This window comes from Grampus griseus, assembly GCF_964374135.1.
Source record: "Grampus griseus genome assembly, chromosome: 16".
NCBI classification, from domain to species: Eukaryota; Metazoa; Chordata; class Mammalia; order Artiodactyla; family Delphinidae; genus Grampus; species Grampus griseus.
Genome location: NC_139010.1, coordinates 28,848,025 through 28,864,774, shown reverse-complemented (window position 1 = coordinate 28,864,774; position 16,750 = coordinate 28,848,025). Strand labels below are relative to the sequence as shown.

Here is a 16,750-nt window from a genome sequence, read left to right as displayed (position 1 = left end):
GGCCCAAGCTTCTCAGTGCCTGCCTGAAAAGAAACGAGTAACGACCTCTCACTGGGGCCCATACACTTGCATTCTACAGACCCTCTGGGTATTGACACTGTCTGTCTACGCCTTACTCCCTTTCCCTACACCTCGTCCCATCCTACCTAACTAGGGCCTGGATCATTTCCAAAGCAATAACCCAAAGGGGTGTGGTGGGTGTATACAACCTTCAGCACCATCCCTTCATTTCTCTTTTTTCATCACTTGCTAACTCTTCCTGGAGTTCACGATGATCCAATGTAATTTTTCAAATTTACAAACTGAAGATATGAAGGCATATATCTTCTTACTTTATTGTAGTCTAAATATCTCATGGAGTTACTCTCGGGTCAGAGGACTCTGTGGCACAGATTCATGAAAAGAGCAAAATAAATGCTCACTGGAAAAATAAAGTACTAGCTAGAAACAAGGAAGATTTGACCCTAGCTGCCAAGTTTTTAACTCTGCAAATACTTAAGTCATTAATTATGTATACTTGTTTTATTCATAATTTGTAATGTTTTGGGATACCAAAAGTAATTCTAATGATGGTTGAAATTAACAAAAAATTTTAACCTCATCTTAAAACATCCACTGATCCATCTCATTCAATGGCAATATTCAATGTTAAAAGAAACATAAAAACAAACATGCACACAATTGCACAGTTTTCATAAAGGTCTATTTCATTATTGGTGGGTAGCGCATTTAACAGTTAAATACATTTAAATAATGTATAGGTGACTGCATGACTGCAGCATTGGTAACTAGATAGATAACCAATTCAACTAGAAACCAGCTAACAAGTAACTGCCTAAATATTTAAAATACAGCTCTTGTTTAGATCATCCTTTGTTTTGATCACCTTCTTGGGTGGGGGTGGGGGGGAAGCCTGCTGGTCACACTGGAAATATATTAAGGCCAAATCTTCTGATGTCCATTCCCAGAGGTTTCTTTCAGCTGGATTAAGCCTCCAGCTCCAGGGCAAGCCCAAGTTTGTGGCCTCCAGCATTAATGCTCTTCCCATCTACCAGAGCAGACAGTGTAAGCTTCACACCTGTAAACAAAAGCAGACAACTATCAAGTGCCTGAAACACCTCATGGGAGTCTGCAGTCACGCCACAACCTGTCACTTTTCCTCAGCTTGTCAGATGACCTACTAGTGCCAGCCACCAGAGGGCGCTTGGGAGTATCTGAGACACCAGACAATTCATTTGCACATCCACAGTAAGGAAGGAATCAAGTCCCAGAGCATAAGAACTTCATAATAAAGCTCAAACAGCTCTGGAAAATACAATCATGTTCAATACACTATCCAGACTAAATGACAACCATAACTGGATCCTGGAAAGGAAAAGCTACAATTAAGAGACACTTGGGACAAGTGCAGAAATCCAAATATATACTATATATTAGGTATAATTTCAAACTGTTAATTCCCTTAGCTGTGAAAACAGTATTATAGTTATGATGCCTTTATAATGATGCAGTTAAAAATGTCTTACTCTCATGATATGTATGCTAGGGCTGATGTGTCTATGTGCTTGGAAAACATTTAAATAATTCATAAAGATATGTGGGGAAAAAAGAAAAGAAGGATTATGTATAGAGACATGGAGAGATAATAAAAACAAAATAAATGTTAGTAATTGGTCAACGTGGGGAAGGTATGAGTGTTCGTGGTACCATTCTTTTCTTTAGGTTTCAAAACAGTCAAAAAGTCTGGGGAAAAAGTTCCAAGTGCTTTCGAACCTTGCTCTTCAACTGGTGGTTCAAGAACCAGCAACACTGGCATCACCTAAGAGCTTGTTAGAAAGTCAGAACCCCTCGCCCCAGACCTATGTATTTTAATAAGATTCCCACGGTGATTCATGCACACACTGGTATTTGAGAAGTACTGCTCCAGAAAACACAGCAAGGCTCAAAAATACTATGTAAAGTAAATGAGACTATAGAGACCAAACAACCAAAGCAATGAGTGAACTATGACTGGAGAAATAAAAATTACTACAAGACATTTCAGGTACAAGTGAGGAAAGTAAATAGAGAACGGATATTAAGTAATAATATGGAATCACTGTTAACTTTCTCAGGTGTGATAACAGTATTGTGGTTATGCAGGACAATGTTCTTATTCTGAGGAGATGCATGCTGAAGCATTTAGGGAAATGTCATGATAGCTGCAATTCCCAAACAGCCCACCATAAAAAAAAAAAGGAAAGGAATAAAAAACTGTGGCAAAAGGTAAACATGTGTTCACTGTACTTTCTGTCAATTCTTCTGTATGCTTGAAAGGTTTGGAAAAGAAGCAGCTGAATCTTGAGAAAGACAAACGAGTTGGAGGAATCAGGCTCCCCAACTTCAAACTATACCACAAACCTACAGTAATCAAGACAGTATGGTACTGGCACAAAAACAGAAATATAGATCAATGGTACAGGATAGAATGCCCAAAGATAAACCCACGCACATACTGACACCTAATTTATGACAAAGGAGGCAAGAACATACAGTGGAGAAAAGACAGCCTCTTCAATAAGTGGTGCTGGGAAAACTGGACAGCTACATGTAAAAGAATGAAGTTAGAACACTACCTAACACCATACACAAAAATAAACTCCAAATGGATTAAAGACTTGAATGTAAGACCAGACACTATAAAACTTTTAGAGGAAAAACACTCTTTGACATAAACCACAGCAAGATCTTTTTTGACCCACCTCCTAGAGTAACAGAAATAAAAACAAAAAGAAACAAATGGGACTTAATTAAACTTTTTGTGCAGCAAAGGAAACCATAAACAGGACAAAAAGACAACCCTCAGAATGGGAGAAAATATCTGCAATTGAAACAACAAAGGATTAACCTCAAAATATACAAACAGCTCATGGAGCTTAATATCAAAAAAACAAACAATCCAGTTAAAAAATGAGCAGAAGAGGAGCGCTTCCCTGGTGGCGCAGTGGTTGAGAGTCCGCCTGCTGATGCAGGGGACACGGGTTCGTGCCCCAGTCTGGGAAGATCCCACATGCCATGGAGCGGCTGGGCCCGTGAGCCATGGCCGCTGAGCCTGCGCGTCCGGAGCCTGTGCTCCGTAACGGGAGAGGCCACAACAGTGAGAGGCCCGCGTACGGCAAAAAAAAAAAAAAAAAATGAGCAGAAGACCTAAATAGACATTTCACCAAGGAAGACATACAGATGGCCAAGAGGCACATGAAAAGATGCTCAACACCAGTAATTATTAGAGAAAAGCAAGTCAAAACTGCAATGAGGTATCACCTCACACTGGTCAGAATGGCCATTATCAAAAGCTAAAAACAATCAATGCTGGAAAGGGTGTGGTGAAAAGGGAACCCTCTTGCACTGTTGGTGGGAATGTAAATTGATACAACCACTATGGAGGACAGTATGGAGGTTCCTTAAAAAACTAAAAATAGAACTACCATATGACCCAGCAATCCCACTACTGGGCATATACCCTGAGAAAACCAGACACATGCACCCCAATGTTCACTGCGAGCACCATTTACAATAGCCAGGACATAGAACCAACCTAGATGTCCATCGACAGATGAATGGATGAAGAAGATGTGGCACATATATACAATGGAATATTACTCAGTCATAAAAAGAAACGAAATTGAGTTATTTGCAGTGAGGTAGATGGACCTAGAGTCTGTCATACAGAGTGAAGTAAGTCAGAAAGAGAAAAACAAATACCATATGCTAAAGCATACATATGGAATCTTAAAAAAAAAGAAAAAATGGTACTGATGAATCTGGTTGCAGGGCAGGAATAAAGAGGTAGACATAAGAGAACGGACTTGATGACATGGGGTAGGAGGGCGAAGCTGGGACGAAGTGAGAGAAGTTTCAACATATATACACTACCAAATGTAAAACGGCTGGTGGGAAGCAGCAGCATAGCACAGGGAGATCGGCTCAGTGCTCTGTGATGACCTGGAGGAGTGGGATAGGAAGGATGGGAGGGAGGCTCAAGAGGGAGGGGATATGGGGAGATATGTATGCATATGGCTGATTCGCTTTGTTGTGCAACAGAAACTAACATGGTATTATGAAGAAATTATACTCCAAGAAAGATCTATTTAAAAAAAAAATCTAACAGTCTGTTTTCTAAAGTGTCTGTAATATTTTATGTGCATGCCAGCACTGTATGAGGGCTCTAACTTCTCCCTATCTTCATCTACACTTGTTATTTTCTAATGATTTATTATATCGATTCTAGTGGGTAGCAGTGGTATTTCACTGTGGTTTTAATTTACAGTTACTTAATGACTAATGACACTGAGCACCTTTTCCTGTGCTAATTAGCTATTTGTATGTCTTCATATAAATGTCTTTGCAAGTCTTTTGCCATTTTTTGATTGGGTTGTTTGTCATAGTTATTAATGAGTTTTAAAAGTTCTTTACATGTTATGGGTACAAGTCCTTTGTATGATTTGCAAACATTTTTCTCAGTCTATGGTATGTCTTCATTCTCTTAATACTGCCTTTTAAAGCATAAACTCAAAAGTTTCCATTTAAAAAATAAATAAATAAAAAGAAGCTGAGAAATGAAACTAATTTTGAAACCACTATCAGAACAATCCTTAATACTTACCAGGCCTCAGAGTCTGAGTGTAGCCCACTCCAATTAAACTAGAATTGTTGACTTTTGCCTAAGATAAAATGCAAAAACAAATGTAAGACAAATTTTTGAATGGAGGGACAAAGCCCCTGGGTGTTTCCCTATCATACAATTATGACACATTCACTTTTCCACAAGAGTTAATAAAATTTAATATTGTATTAAGCTAAGCGAAAACTAGGTGCCACTTAATCCTCATCCACTAAATTCAAATTGTCAGCAGGACACAAAACTCTTGCAATCTTTTGGGATGTGTCCACAGACCCCAAACTGTCCATATAGCACAAAAGCCTAAGCACTCTCATAAAAACTGTCCTTAAAAAACAAAAACAAAACAAAAAAAAAACTGTCCTTGTTGAGTCTAATCTAGCACATAAGACCATACCAGAATGTGGGTAATGGAAGTTCACCAGGCTCACTAACTACATGACATTGACACACACACCACCCTCAAAGTATGGCATGTGTATGTATAGTTTAATTTTGTGACTACGACACTACTTTCAGGGGTATTCCTAAAGAATTTAAACCATGCATGTTCTAAATCTCCAAATGACAAGCACTTCCTCTGAAGAAAGAGACTGACTACAACTCCTTCACCTCACTTTCTCACACCTCTCATTAATGCCCTTGAGTCTTGGCTGTATATAACTAGACGGTACTTAAGAAGGCGTTCCAAAGGAGCATCATTTACCAATCCAGACCCCTTCCCTCCTTGTACAATTCTAATATTTTAGGATTTTAGTCACAGACTTTCAAGGGCTGGAAGGAATCCTGGAGAGGAAGACATGGTCAGGAGAAGCTTCGAGCTCCATTCTCTCCCACTACTGACATCACTTAAGCCATACCAGAGGCCTAAGGCTGTAAATGGGGGCATCTCACCCTGCTCTCCATGGCTTAGGTTGCCTAGTCAGGTAACTTTGCTCTTCAGCATTTTGAGTGCTATGGTAATAAAAAGGTAACAAACAGCCTCTGGGATCAAAACAGACTTGGGGGATTCCCTGGTGGCGCAGTGGTTGAGAGTCCGCCTGCCAATGCAGGGGACATGGGTTGGTGCCCCGGTCCGGGAAGATCCCACATGCCGCGGAGCAGCTGGGCCCGTGAGCCATGGCCGCTGAGCCTGCGCGTCCGGAGCCTGTGCTCCGTAACGGGAGAGGCCACAACAGTGAGAGGCCCGCGTACCGCAAAAAAAAAAAAAAAAAACAGACTTGGAAATGATTTGATGTCTACACTCTTTTGTAATGTATATCAAAACAGCCCAATTGAGAGAGAAATGATCCAACTATACAGGCAAAAGTCACAGAAACAAAACTTGTATTCACTTGGCACTACAGCCAAGTCTTCATGAGCCACCAATGACCATGTGAGTTATTTGTCTAAGGAAGAAATGCCCCACTAGCAACCATCTTTTGCCAAACAAATTAAGAGCCCCAAACAATAAAATAGCTCCTACTATTTTAGGAGTCAACCATGAAACTAATGGAGCATTATGCAATGCTTCCTGGGTGATGCTTGATTAGGGTAACAGCAGCACTACTTAGGCGGACCATGCTAAATATTCAATAGTTTTCCAAACTAATCCCCAGAAGTCACTCACTGGCACACAGGTCCCAAGCTGCCTTCCCATTTTAGACTGTGAGAGAGCTGCATCTTCTGCTGGCATTAAACCTGTGATGGTGCCATAGACATATATTTGAAGAGAATAGCAATGTAGCTACCGCAGCACAGTGTGCTGTGTGAATCCTGAGGATTTTACTGCTACAGTGTAGTCAGAAATAGAGAAGGGAAAAATAAATGAATCACTGCCTTGCCAACAGGAAAAGCATTCCGGGTGCTTCTCATTCTCTCTGATTACAACTCTGCTAAGCTAAAACAAGAATGGGGCTAAAACTTAACTGCCTAAATTATCAAAACATATCGTCCTCAGGAATGAAGATGACTTTATGTAACAGAAATAACTCTCACGGAAGGTTTAACTCTTTCATTCTAGTACATACGGTGTCTGACCTGTAAGCAACTAACACACAGGAAGAGCTGCTGATCTGCCTGAAACTGGAGCCAGCGCTCTATACCCTCAGACACTGTACTCCCCCCTACCACAATCCACTATGACTGAAGGAAGAAATAGCAGAAAGAGTATAAGGACAGGACTAGGGTGGCCATGCAACCCAACCAACCCACAATAGAGGGGAGGGAGTTCCTGGGATGCAGGACTTTCAGTGCTAAAGTTGGGATAGTCCCAGGCAAAGCAGGATGAGCTACCTAGTCACCCTAGACAGAAGGGAAATCAAAAGACATGCAAGTCCAGTCCTGGCCCTACCTCTCTTTCCTTCCTTCCCTAGCTGTGGTCTACGTCATTCCTCTCTCCAAGCTTTGGTTTCTTCACTTGCAAAACAGCATGTGTACCACTGGCTGCTCAGATCAAATCTGAAGATATTTTGTAAACCATTAAAGACAAACACAAAGTAACAAAGTACTATTACCTTCCAACCAGAATGCGAACTGCCCAGGGCCCAAAATACTGGCTTCCCTGGGCTTGGACAGGCTTGGCCCTCATAGTTATTATCTACACTACTTCAACAACTTTTGAAGTTAATTTAAACAAACTCCTGTGGCCTGGATAGCAAACATCTCTGTCTCAACAAAAAAAAGCAGCATTCCCGAGTTCTAGTCCCAATCTGTGTGTAAACTGGGAATTGTGTGAACCACAGTTCAAATATTCAACACAATCCAATATACCCAAAGATTAAGTCCCACAACCAAAATCCCATTCTAAGCCCACAGCAGTACTCACAGAAATGGAAGCAGTGGGATCCAACTGATATTTAGCTGCAATGCCAAAGCGAGTACAGTTGGTTCCTGATGTCCAAGCAAGGTTTACTGAAGTGTCAAGATCTTCACATACTTTCTGATAAATTGATCCTCCAAATTCTGTCCCATCATTGCTATAAGATATTTTAAATTAGTCAACCTAGACTAGACAATGTAATAATGTCTAAGGCACAAGGCTGATACTGTAGCATTACATTTAAATAAAAGCCACTGCTTACATGGGTCTCTAGTGTTCCACTGAAAACTTTAGTTTTACAAGGTCTTTTCGGGGCTTCCCTGGTGGCGCAGTGGTTAAGAATCCATCTGCCAATGCAAGGGACATGGGTTCGAGCCCTGGTCCAGGAAGATCCCACATGCTGCGGAGCAGCCAAGCCCATACGCCACAACTACTGAGCCTGCACTCTAGAGCCCACACACCTAGAGCCTGTGCGCCGCGAAAGGAGAAGCCACCGCGATGAGAAGCTCGCGCACTGAAATGAAGAGCAGCCCCCGCTCACCGCAATTAGAGAAAGCCCACGTACAGCAACGGAGACCCAACACAGCCAAAACTAAATAAATAAAAAAATTTTTTTTAATGTCATCAAAGGACTTTTCCCAACTTATGTCCAAAAACAGGGATTGGTCAAATCAATCATGGTATATCTATAAAAATTATCATGCAGCCACTAACCATCACTAAGAATACATAATGCTATAGGAAAATGATCAAAATGTATTAAGGTGGGGGAGGTTAAAAACAGCCTTTTTGGTATGTATTTTATATACACACATATAAAAAGATGAAACACCAAAGCATTAACAATTAACAAAAGTTATATGTCTAGACGGTGGGATTATGAAACATTTTTGTTTTCTTCTTTGTACTTCTGTTATATACCAATGCATCATTTTTATAAGGGAAAAAATTCTTTTTAAGTCCTTTCTACATATACATTTAATTTGGGTTAGGTAAAAACTCTATACATTTTAGGTAATCCTATCAAATGAGCACCTCACACATCACAGACAATGAAGTCAAATGAATGCACATAGAGTTTGGCAATGTCTTAGCCTTTTTTTTTTGGCCATACCATGCAGCTTGTGGAATCTCAGTTCCCTGACCGGGGACAGAACCCGGGCCACGGCAGTGAAAGCTCCAAATCCTAACCACTAGACCACCAAGGAACTCCCATCTTAGCCTCTTCTAAAAATCCAAAGCACATCAAGCCTCATGTGAAATGAACATTTACTCTCTCAGCACCAAAACTCAGACTAATGGTTTTTACTGTACACTTCTGAAGGGCATTCTAGAAATGCCCAAGGATGATCTTTTTATGTTAAGAAAATTCCTTTAGGTTGTACTCAGATTCACAGGAGATGACAGGAGACATCAATACCACTTTGAGGTCCTACATCATAATATTCCACAAAAGAAATACTCACACATTAGTGTGTAGCTGGAAGTCCCCAGTCCTGTAGCCCACTGCAAAGTTATTTCTTGTCAGCTTTGATTTGGCACTGTCAAAGGTCATCTGGTACCCAGCAAGCCAGCCCTCATAACAAAAGACTGCTGAACCGTGGATTGCAGGTCCAGCAAAATCAAAGTCAACATCACAACCAAGGTTCATACATTCCCTCTTGTAAGAAGACTTGATTTTACCACTTTTCTTTCTGGAAAAAGAACAAACTGTCTTAAAACTGATGTCAGTGGGAAAGATTTACAGACATAACTTCTGCATAGAGGGCACAAAACAGATTTAAATGAACCTCACTGTAACTGGGGAGTACAGGCACACTTCATTGTTTTACTGCAGTTCACTTTACTGTGTTTCCCTCCCCCCCGCACCTGTTTGTAGCAGGGTTTGTAGCAATTGAGGGTTTGTAGCAATCCTGCACCAAGCAGATCTGTTTGGGTGTTTTTTTCCAACAGCATTTGTTCACTTTGTGTTGCTGTTGTCACATTCTGGTAGTTCTCATTATATTTCAAACTTTATTATTATTATTTTATTTGTTAACAGTGATCTGTGGTCACTGATCTTCTGATGTTACTACTACGACTTGGTGAAGGCTCAGATGATCGTTGGTATATTTTAGAAATAAAGTACTTTTTAATTAAGGTATGTACATTGTTTTTTTCCCCAACATAATGCTACTGCACACTTAACAGACAACAGTATAGTGTAAACATAACTTTTATATGCACTGGGAAACCAAAAAATCCGTATGAGTCGCTTTTTTACAATATTCACTTTATTGCAGTGGTTTGGAACCAAACCTGCAATATCTCCAAGGTATGCCTGTATAAGAGATAGCAAGATAATCATAAGAGGTAAAAAAAAAAAACATGGCTCAATAAACTAAAAGGCACAAGGGGCGACTGGACCACCACCACCATAGGAAGACTGCTTTGCAGAACTGGTTATCAGTCACAAAAGCCTATAAAAAACATGTTAGGTACCCAAGTTAGTGTCACAATAAGAGGCAAATATTTGAAGGCAAGTCAACAACCATACTGCTCATGCTCCAAAGGCAGAAACAGAAATTCACCACCACAAGGCACCTGAATGTGCACCTTTCTTAAATATACCAAAGAAGAATGCTTTTCAATTTAAAGCAGATAAAAATGCCATGCTTACCCCGTGTTTGGTGAAAAGGTGGTATCAAATGTCAGTTTCAAACCTTGACAAATCTATTTTGAGAGAAAAAGAATTTGTTTTCAGCTTTATTTCTTTTTTGAAATACAAAAATAAAATAATTAATACTACAGCACATTTTCAAATGTTACCTGGTCTTCAATAGCGATTTCTGTTCCCAGAGTATTATCAGTGTTCCACTTTTCTGTGAAAGTCAGACCATACTCACACCATTTATATTTGGTCTCCAAGGTCCCGGTAACTTTACCAGTGTCTGTATTAGATGAACCAGATGTTGAGAATTCCTAAGAAGACAAGACAAACTTCAGGAACTTTCTCGTAAGCCTAGAAGAATCCACTTCCTAATTTACACACACACACACACACACAAAACCCCACTGAAACACAATAATTTCACTAATCCTCTTTTTTCTAGTTTCCCAAACACTCCTACCCTCTGCTACTGAGCATATACAACAGTGACAAATTAGCCTGTAAGTTACTGACTACATCTTACTACTGCTGACATTTCCAACCAATGGATCAAAAGTTACTTGTATCTGATTCTCAAGTGAACAACAAACTATATGACTTTTAAGGAAACTTCTGCTAAGGTGATTTTATTTGGGATTCAAAAAAAATCAGTGGGGGAGGATGGATGTTTTAGTACTGCTTCCAATCTGCCTGATATTGAATGAGACACTAAATAGGTCAGTATGGCTAATCACAGACCCCCTTCATTAAAATCTGAGTTTATACACAATTTACTATGAAATGGTTCCTGAAAATCCTTAAAAGGAAAGCACCCCACTGTAAGAATCTATGCCACAAAAGATTTTTTTTTTTTAATTCTTTGGTAACCTCAATATTCTGTTTCTGACATAAAGAGTCTTCATCAGGTTTAATGCCTTCCCAACCATCTTTACATTCTCATTAAAAAAAAAAAAAAACGGGGAGGGAAATTATAGGAGATTTACTCTATAACTGATTTATATCATGCATAATATAAACTATACTCTGTACAACAGATGATATTAGTAGAAAAAACAACCTATGCAGTGATCAATTTGAAATGTACTATATAATCTTATGTTTGTAGCAAATATAAATAACTTGCCAATCCCTAATTGCACACCAACTGAAAAGGAAGGCATAATATGGAGAGGGCTTATCTGAAATTCAAAATCTGCTACAGATAATCCAGAAATCTAACCTTTCAGAGCTTAGTATACAGGCAAGCAACTGAAATCTTCCAAGATAAAATGTTAAAAATGCCCTTTGAGGGTTCTGATCTGACTGCTAATGATGGTTATACTCTTAAGGTCATTGGAAAGCCAAATTTAAAGATGGCTGATCTGAACTAATAAAGAAAAGCCTTCGACCTGAAATTGTGATACCTGCAGAATGAGGAAATACCAAAAACTCTATCAAAAGGAGAAAAGACCAATCATCCTTCACTTAGAAAACAGAGCATTTGTGTAACTATCGCTCTGCCGTGAAACAGACTCAATTCTTTAGGTCTTATATACAATCTCCTGAAATTAGATGCTTTCAGTAACAGAAATTTCAAGTCAAAGCTTGGCACTCATGCCCATACTAAAAAGCACCAAATTGTGTTAGGGAAGAACACTGGATATGAAATTAGGAGTCCTGACATCCAGTTCTGCCTGGCATTTACTAAATGAGTAACACTGAGGAAGACACTTTTCTGGGTCTCAGTTACCTCAACTGTAATAACAAAACTTACTTCTGGAGGATTAAATTGGACTAAGACTTTGAAAGCTTTGCACATTTTCACATGCTCTACACAACAGGAATGCATTACTAAAACAATATAATATATATGGAGCCTGTTCTAACAGATAATTGAAATGCAAATGTGTATGAGTAGCTATTTTTAGTCCTGAGTGACAATGATTAATGATTCTTAAGGCCCCACCCACTGCCACCCATCAGTCCACAGACTGAGCCAGCTTATATACATGCCAAGTACATGCCAAGGAGTCCTCAAGACACAAAACCAAGAAGATCACACTGTGATCTGGGACCAGAAATGGGTCAGATGATACCACTGGTGGAGCTTATACCCTCCCTTTCACTCCTCACCAAGATATTTAGGCTTCTACCTTCTGCAGTGGCCCAGACATCGTTGCAGTTCAGGTGAGAAATGCGACTGCGACTATTTGGGGCCAGGGACATATTACAAGATCAGTACCATGTTTTTGAATTACATACATTAAATGTAAATTAAAATATACCATATCTAATCAAGCTCTTATATATCCTTCATGTTCTTAAGCTTAATTTTATAAAATTCCTATCCACAATAAGCCTTTCCTTTCCAACAAAGATTTTGATTTATCAAACAATCTAGTACTAGATATACTGCTCTGACTGTTCCCTACTTTAAAGTTTATTTTGTCTCTCCAGCCAGCAAGCAAGCTTTTTAAATACAAGAATTGAGTCTTCTACTTTTAGAAAGCCTTTTGTGTTTCAGCAAATACACAGCAAGTGGTTTATAAGGGGCAATAGGTTAAGAGAGGGAACACAAAACAAACACTAAGTCACTGCTCTGTAACCTGTTACCTTGAGCAAGTAAGTCACTCAACCACACTAAATACTCAGGCTTCCTTTCAGACCAAAGAAACCAAAAAACAGATGCGACCAATATAAAACCCCAGAAATCCAAGTCTAGGCATTGAGAAACTACAAAATGATTAAATAAATACCAGTTATATGCACTAAGGGAGTTAACAACTGTAGGAAGAATTTATCAAAATAACCAATAATATTCAATATGCACACACTATACCCATCCCCAAAACAATCCCCAAACAAAAACTTTTAGAAGAAAAAAATTACACAAAATTAAATTTTACTTTACTCTCTTTGAGGGAGTTTGTTAGGCAAGATCAAGACATCCAAATATCAAAATAGTAACCTCTTTAAAAATACTCAAATTTAGGACTCTCTAAATTCACAAAATACAAGTGGAAATCTTCCCCAAGGCGGGCTGCTAGAATATGACCATTACATAAACGATTAGTACACTCAAATTAAGTTACTGAATATTTTTATGCCCAGAACTCTTAATGTTTTCCACAGGCATTAAAAGAAGGGGTTACAAAAAAGTATAACAGGTTCCCTGCCTTTAAGCTTGCAACCTTACTAAGTAAACAGAATCCCACATGACCAGTGTCTTTCCTGAGTTCCTTGAGCATACAAAGTAATATGGCAAAAGACCACATGAAAATCAGAAATCATATCCAAAGCCAAAACAATCAAGATAAAATTCCCTTAAAACGAAATTATCTTTTGCCCCTTCTTTAAGATAAAATGTGTAGACATCTTTCAGTTATGACTATCTTATGGGTTGAAAAATTGTATAAAGGCTCGTCAGAACTTATCAAATAACTAACACTCACCACGCCACTGCATGACTTTGTTTTCACATCCAATTTCACCAACCCAAAACCTTCAAGTAGAGAGCAAAAAAGAACAAAATGATCTTTTTGTATAAAAGATGCATACCAACAGCTGACTACATTTAAAAAAACAAAAACCAGAAACATTTCACATATTCAGAGGGGGATAAAAATGTGTGTTGATATACAATATTTAAATGAAAACAAATTAAATTATTCTATGTAAACTAACATGTAAAGGACAGAACATCTCTATGAAGCTCTCCTAGTATGTTGGCGTGTATTTGGCACCCACCCTCAAAAACAGCTTCCAAATCATCTTATCAAAACATTTATTAAAACATGCTTTTCAAACCTAAACATCAGATCAGAAAATCTATTCAACTTAAAGATCAGAATAGTCAATAGTTTATTATGATACAGGCATTTAGAACATTTATCTCAAAGGCATACCTCGCTTTGGAATTAATAATCTGAACAACTGGGGAAATAATCTAAAGGATAGGGAGGGTGGGGTGTGGAACAAAATCTTTAACAAAACCCAAATTTATTTGCAGAAACCCATAACCCTTTATGAGTCACCACCATAAAAGCAAAAGCAGTAAAACATCGTAATTCTAGTCAACCAAGGCCTAAACTACATCCGAAGGAAATGAAAGCACAATTGTTTTTTTTCTCAAAGGTAAACTCCCTGAACTAAAGTATGAAAAAAAGGAGGAAATTGGGATGGAGGGAGGAAATGTGGGATGGAGGGAAATGTGGATTGTTACAGTACTCTTTTAAAAGAAATGTTATCTTAAATGTAGCTAACAGAAGAATTACTGCAGCAAGATATTTACAATCTGAAGAAATTACTAATTCACTAAGCAATCCAAACACACATTTTCGCTTCAGATCTAAAATTTTTAAAACAGTTCTTACCAAATCCTTTGTTGAATATATCTCTGGCAGCTTTGCCAAGGTCAGCATATGATGGAGGAATACACATTGCTGGTGGGAAGAAACATTCCAGTGTTAACGTCCCTGTTCTCCCAGTCTGTCCAAGAACTAGCTTATGACCCACTGCTACCTTTAAAACCAAGCAGTCCAACTTAGTTTTGATACCACTAGAATCTATAATAACACTGTAGTCTAGTATGATCCATGAAGGAGGTATCAGCACCAAAGGCTTATTTCTAAAATAGATAATCACAGTTAAGTGTTTATACAAACTTGGAAAATTCCCTCCAAAATATATAAAAATATTTTCTATTCCTAAATTTACACAGTGCCTGTAGCCTCACTTCCTAGGATGAGACTAGTACAAAGAATCAAACACATACACACGTATATATCTGTACATACAGATATACCTGCCAAAATTCACTGGAATGTGGTTTAACCAAATGAGATAAGATTAAAAACTAAGACAAGTCCCTCTCCCCCCTATTCAACCTTTAGTATCCTCACGGAGATCAAAACCAATATTCCGAAATAGAAAGAGAAAGATAGGTCATACTTCTGAAACTTAAATATTGAAACATAAAAAAAAAAAAAATACAGCCATTTATGTTTCACTCAAGCGCCTACATCAACTAAGTATCAAATGCACTTTAAACATATTAGTATGATACTCAAGTCCTCGGCCCACGCTGTGAGGCTTAAGAGCAAGCAATCTGAGGTCGTTACACCAGCTCATTCATCCTACATAGCACGTCCACGCCCTTAGGAGCACATGTAATGAATGACCTTGCGCCCTCACACGGGGGGTTACTACTTCCTCTAAAAACGTGACCGATCCAATCCTGCAAAAGCTGAACCCGATAATTAATAACTTTCTGCTTCTCAGTTCGTCAAAGCTGAACGTGAATGCGTCCACAGACCAGCTCCCCAGGCCTAGTCAGTCCCGCTATCCGAGATCCAACCACCCAGCCCCTCCTCCGCAAAGCCAGGGAAGTCAAACGGTGGAATGGCTACCGAAAGGGGCGAACTTCCAAGCCCTTGAAGACAGAGGGGGAAAGAAGCTGCGGTTTTCTGGTCGGGAGGCTTCGGCTGCCCAGACACCGCCGCCCCATCCCGCAGAGATCGCTCTACTTACGCCGCGGGCAGGTCTGTCCGGAGGTCGCCATGGCGAGGCCGCGAGGAGAGGTGATCTGAGGGAGGGACAAGAAGTGCGGTCAGCGGGGCTCAGAGGCGAATCAAGGGACCAGAAGGGGGTCTCAGACAGAGGGGAGAGGGGCCGCAGGGCAGCGCGGCCATCTTAGGGAGTCGGGGCCGACCCCGAGTCCGGCTCAGGCGTCCTGCTTGGCCACCGGGGCCTAGGCCCCAAGGTCCGAGTGAGGCGGGCGCGGCGGTACCTGGTGGTCTCCTGGGGGGAGGAGGAGGCACCGCTGCCGCTCCGCTAGCAGCTGAGGCCGCTCGGCTAGCTCTGCGTCCCGCTGCAGCTGCCGCGGCTGGAGGGCGAAATGAAGGAGACACCGTTCCGCCCGCCGCAACCCTGTCCTCCCCCCGCCAGGACCCTGCCGCTGCCCCTGGGGCTGCCCACCGCGCCTGTCCCCGCAGCGCCGCCCGCTGCCCACTCCAACCTGCTCCGAGATGGCCACGTGTTCCGAGAGCACCGCTGCCCACGGGGTGTGCTCCCTCGGTCCCTCGGCAGGGGCAGGAAAAGCAGAAGCTGCCGGACCTCAAGTCAGGCAGCTACGAGGACAGCCCCTGAGGCGAGGGGGCGGGGAACGGCGGAGGCAGCTTGGAGGGGAACGCGCGGGCGAGGGATGGGGCAGAGGCCCCGCGCGCGCTCGTCACGGGCGGGGCGGGGCTTCAGGCGCGTGCCTGCGCGGGGCTCAGCGCGACTGGGCGCGACTGAGCGCGCCGCCGCGTACCCCGGGTCAAGTACTTCTCTCCAACTCCCTTCGGAGAGTTTCGTACACCCTGTGCTTGGCACACCCTGCAGAGCCAATCCCCAGTCTAGGAGGGAGTCAGCTGAGCGTTACCCCTTCTACACTGAGCAAGTGCAGCGTGCGCTTCTGAAAGACTGTCTCTCTCTCCTGGCCCAGGGAGAAACGAGTGGGGCACAGAGACGCACCTCCCGCCCCTTGCGCACTCCCTCCTTCGTCCGCCTCCCACCACCGTGTAATCGCCATGCAGGGCGGGACTCGACCTGAGAGTCTCTCTTGGGTTGCCGCTCCCTAAACAGACGAGCACGTCTCAGGGTGCCCCGCCTTGCCCCGCACGCC

The 16,750-nt window shown here is 41.1% G+C and overlaps 1 protein-coding gene across 1 annotated transcript; it reads right to left on the bottom strand.

The window, feature by feature from the left end:
* Positions 1-857: 857 nt before the first annotated feature.
* Positions 858-16,014, bottom strand: VDAC2 (voltage dependent anion channel 2). The gene is made up of 10 exons (XM_082673209.1): positions 15,875-16,014; positions 15,616-15,670; positions 14,460-14,528; positions 13,539-13,588; positions 10,266-10,418; positions 10,117-10,169; positions 8,924-9,151; positions 7,464-7,614; positions 4,643-4,700; positions 858-1,078 (listed from the first exon to the last, which is right to left on the bottom strand). Exons 2-10 carry the CDS (start codon positions 15,644-15,646, stop codon positions 987-989), a joined length of 885 nt encoding a protein of 294 aa, XP_082529335.1. The 5' UTR covers positions 15,647-15,670; positions 15,875-16,014; the 3' UTR covers positions 858-986.
* Positions 16,015-16,750: the final 736 nt, after the last annotated feature.

What these genes read in the sequence shown, in the direction of transcription:
- VDAC2 (XM_082673209.1), bottom strand. Translation starts at nt 15,646, where the DNA reads ATGGCGACCTCCGGACAGACCTGCCCGCGGC. An exon ending in ACCTTTTCACCAAACACGGG is followed by an intron (nt 9,152 to 10,116) that starts GTAAGCATGGCA and finishes TTCTTTTTCCAG; the next exon opens with AAAGAAAAGTGGTAAAATCA. An exon ending in CACTCAGACTCTGAGGCCTG is followed by an intron (nt 1,079 to 4,642) that starts GTAAGTATTAAG and finishes TTTTGTTTACAG; the next exon opens with GTGTGAAGCTTACACTGTCT.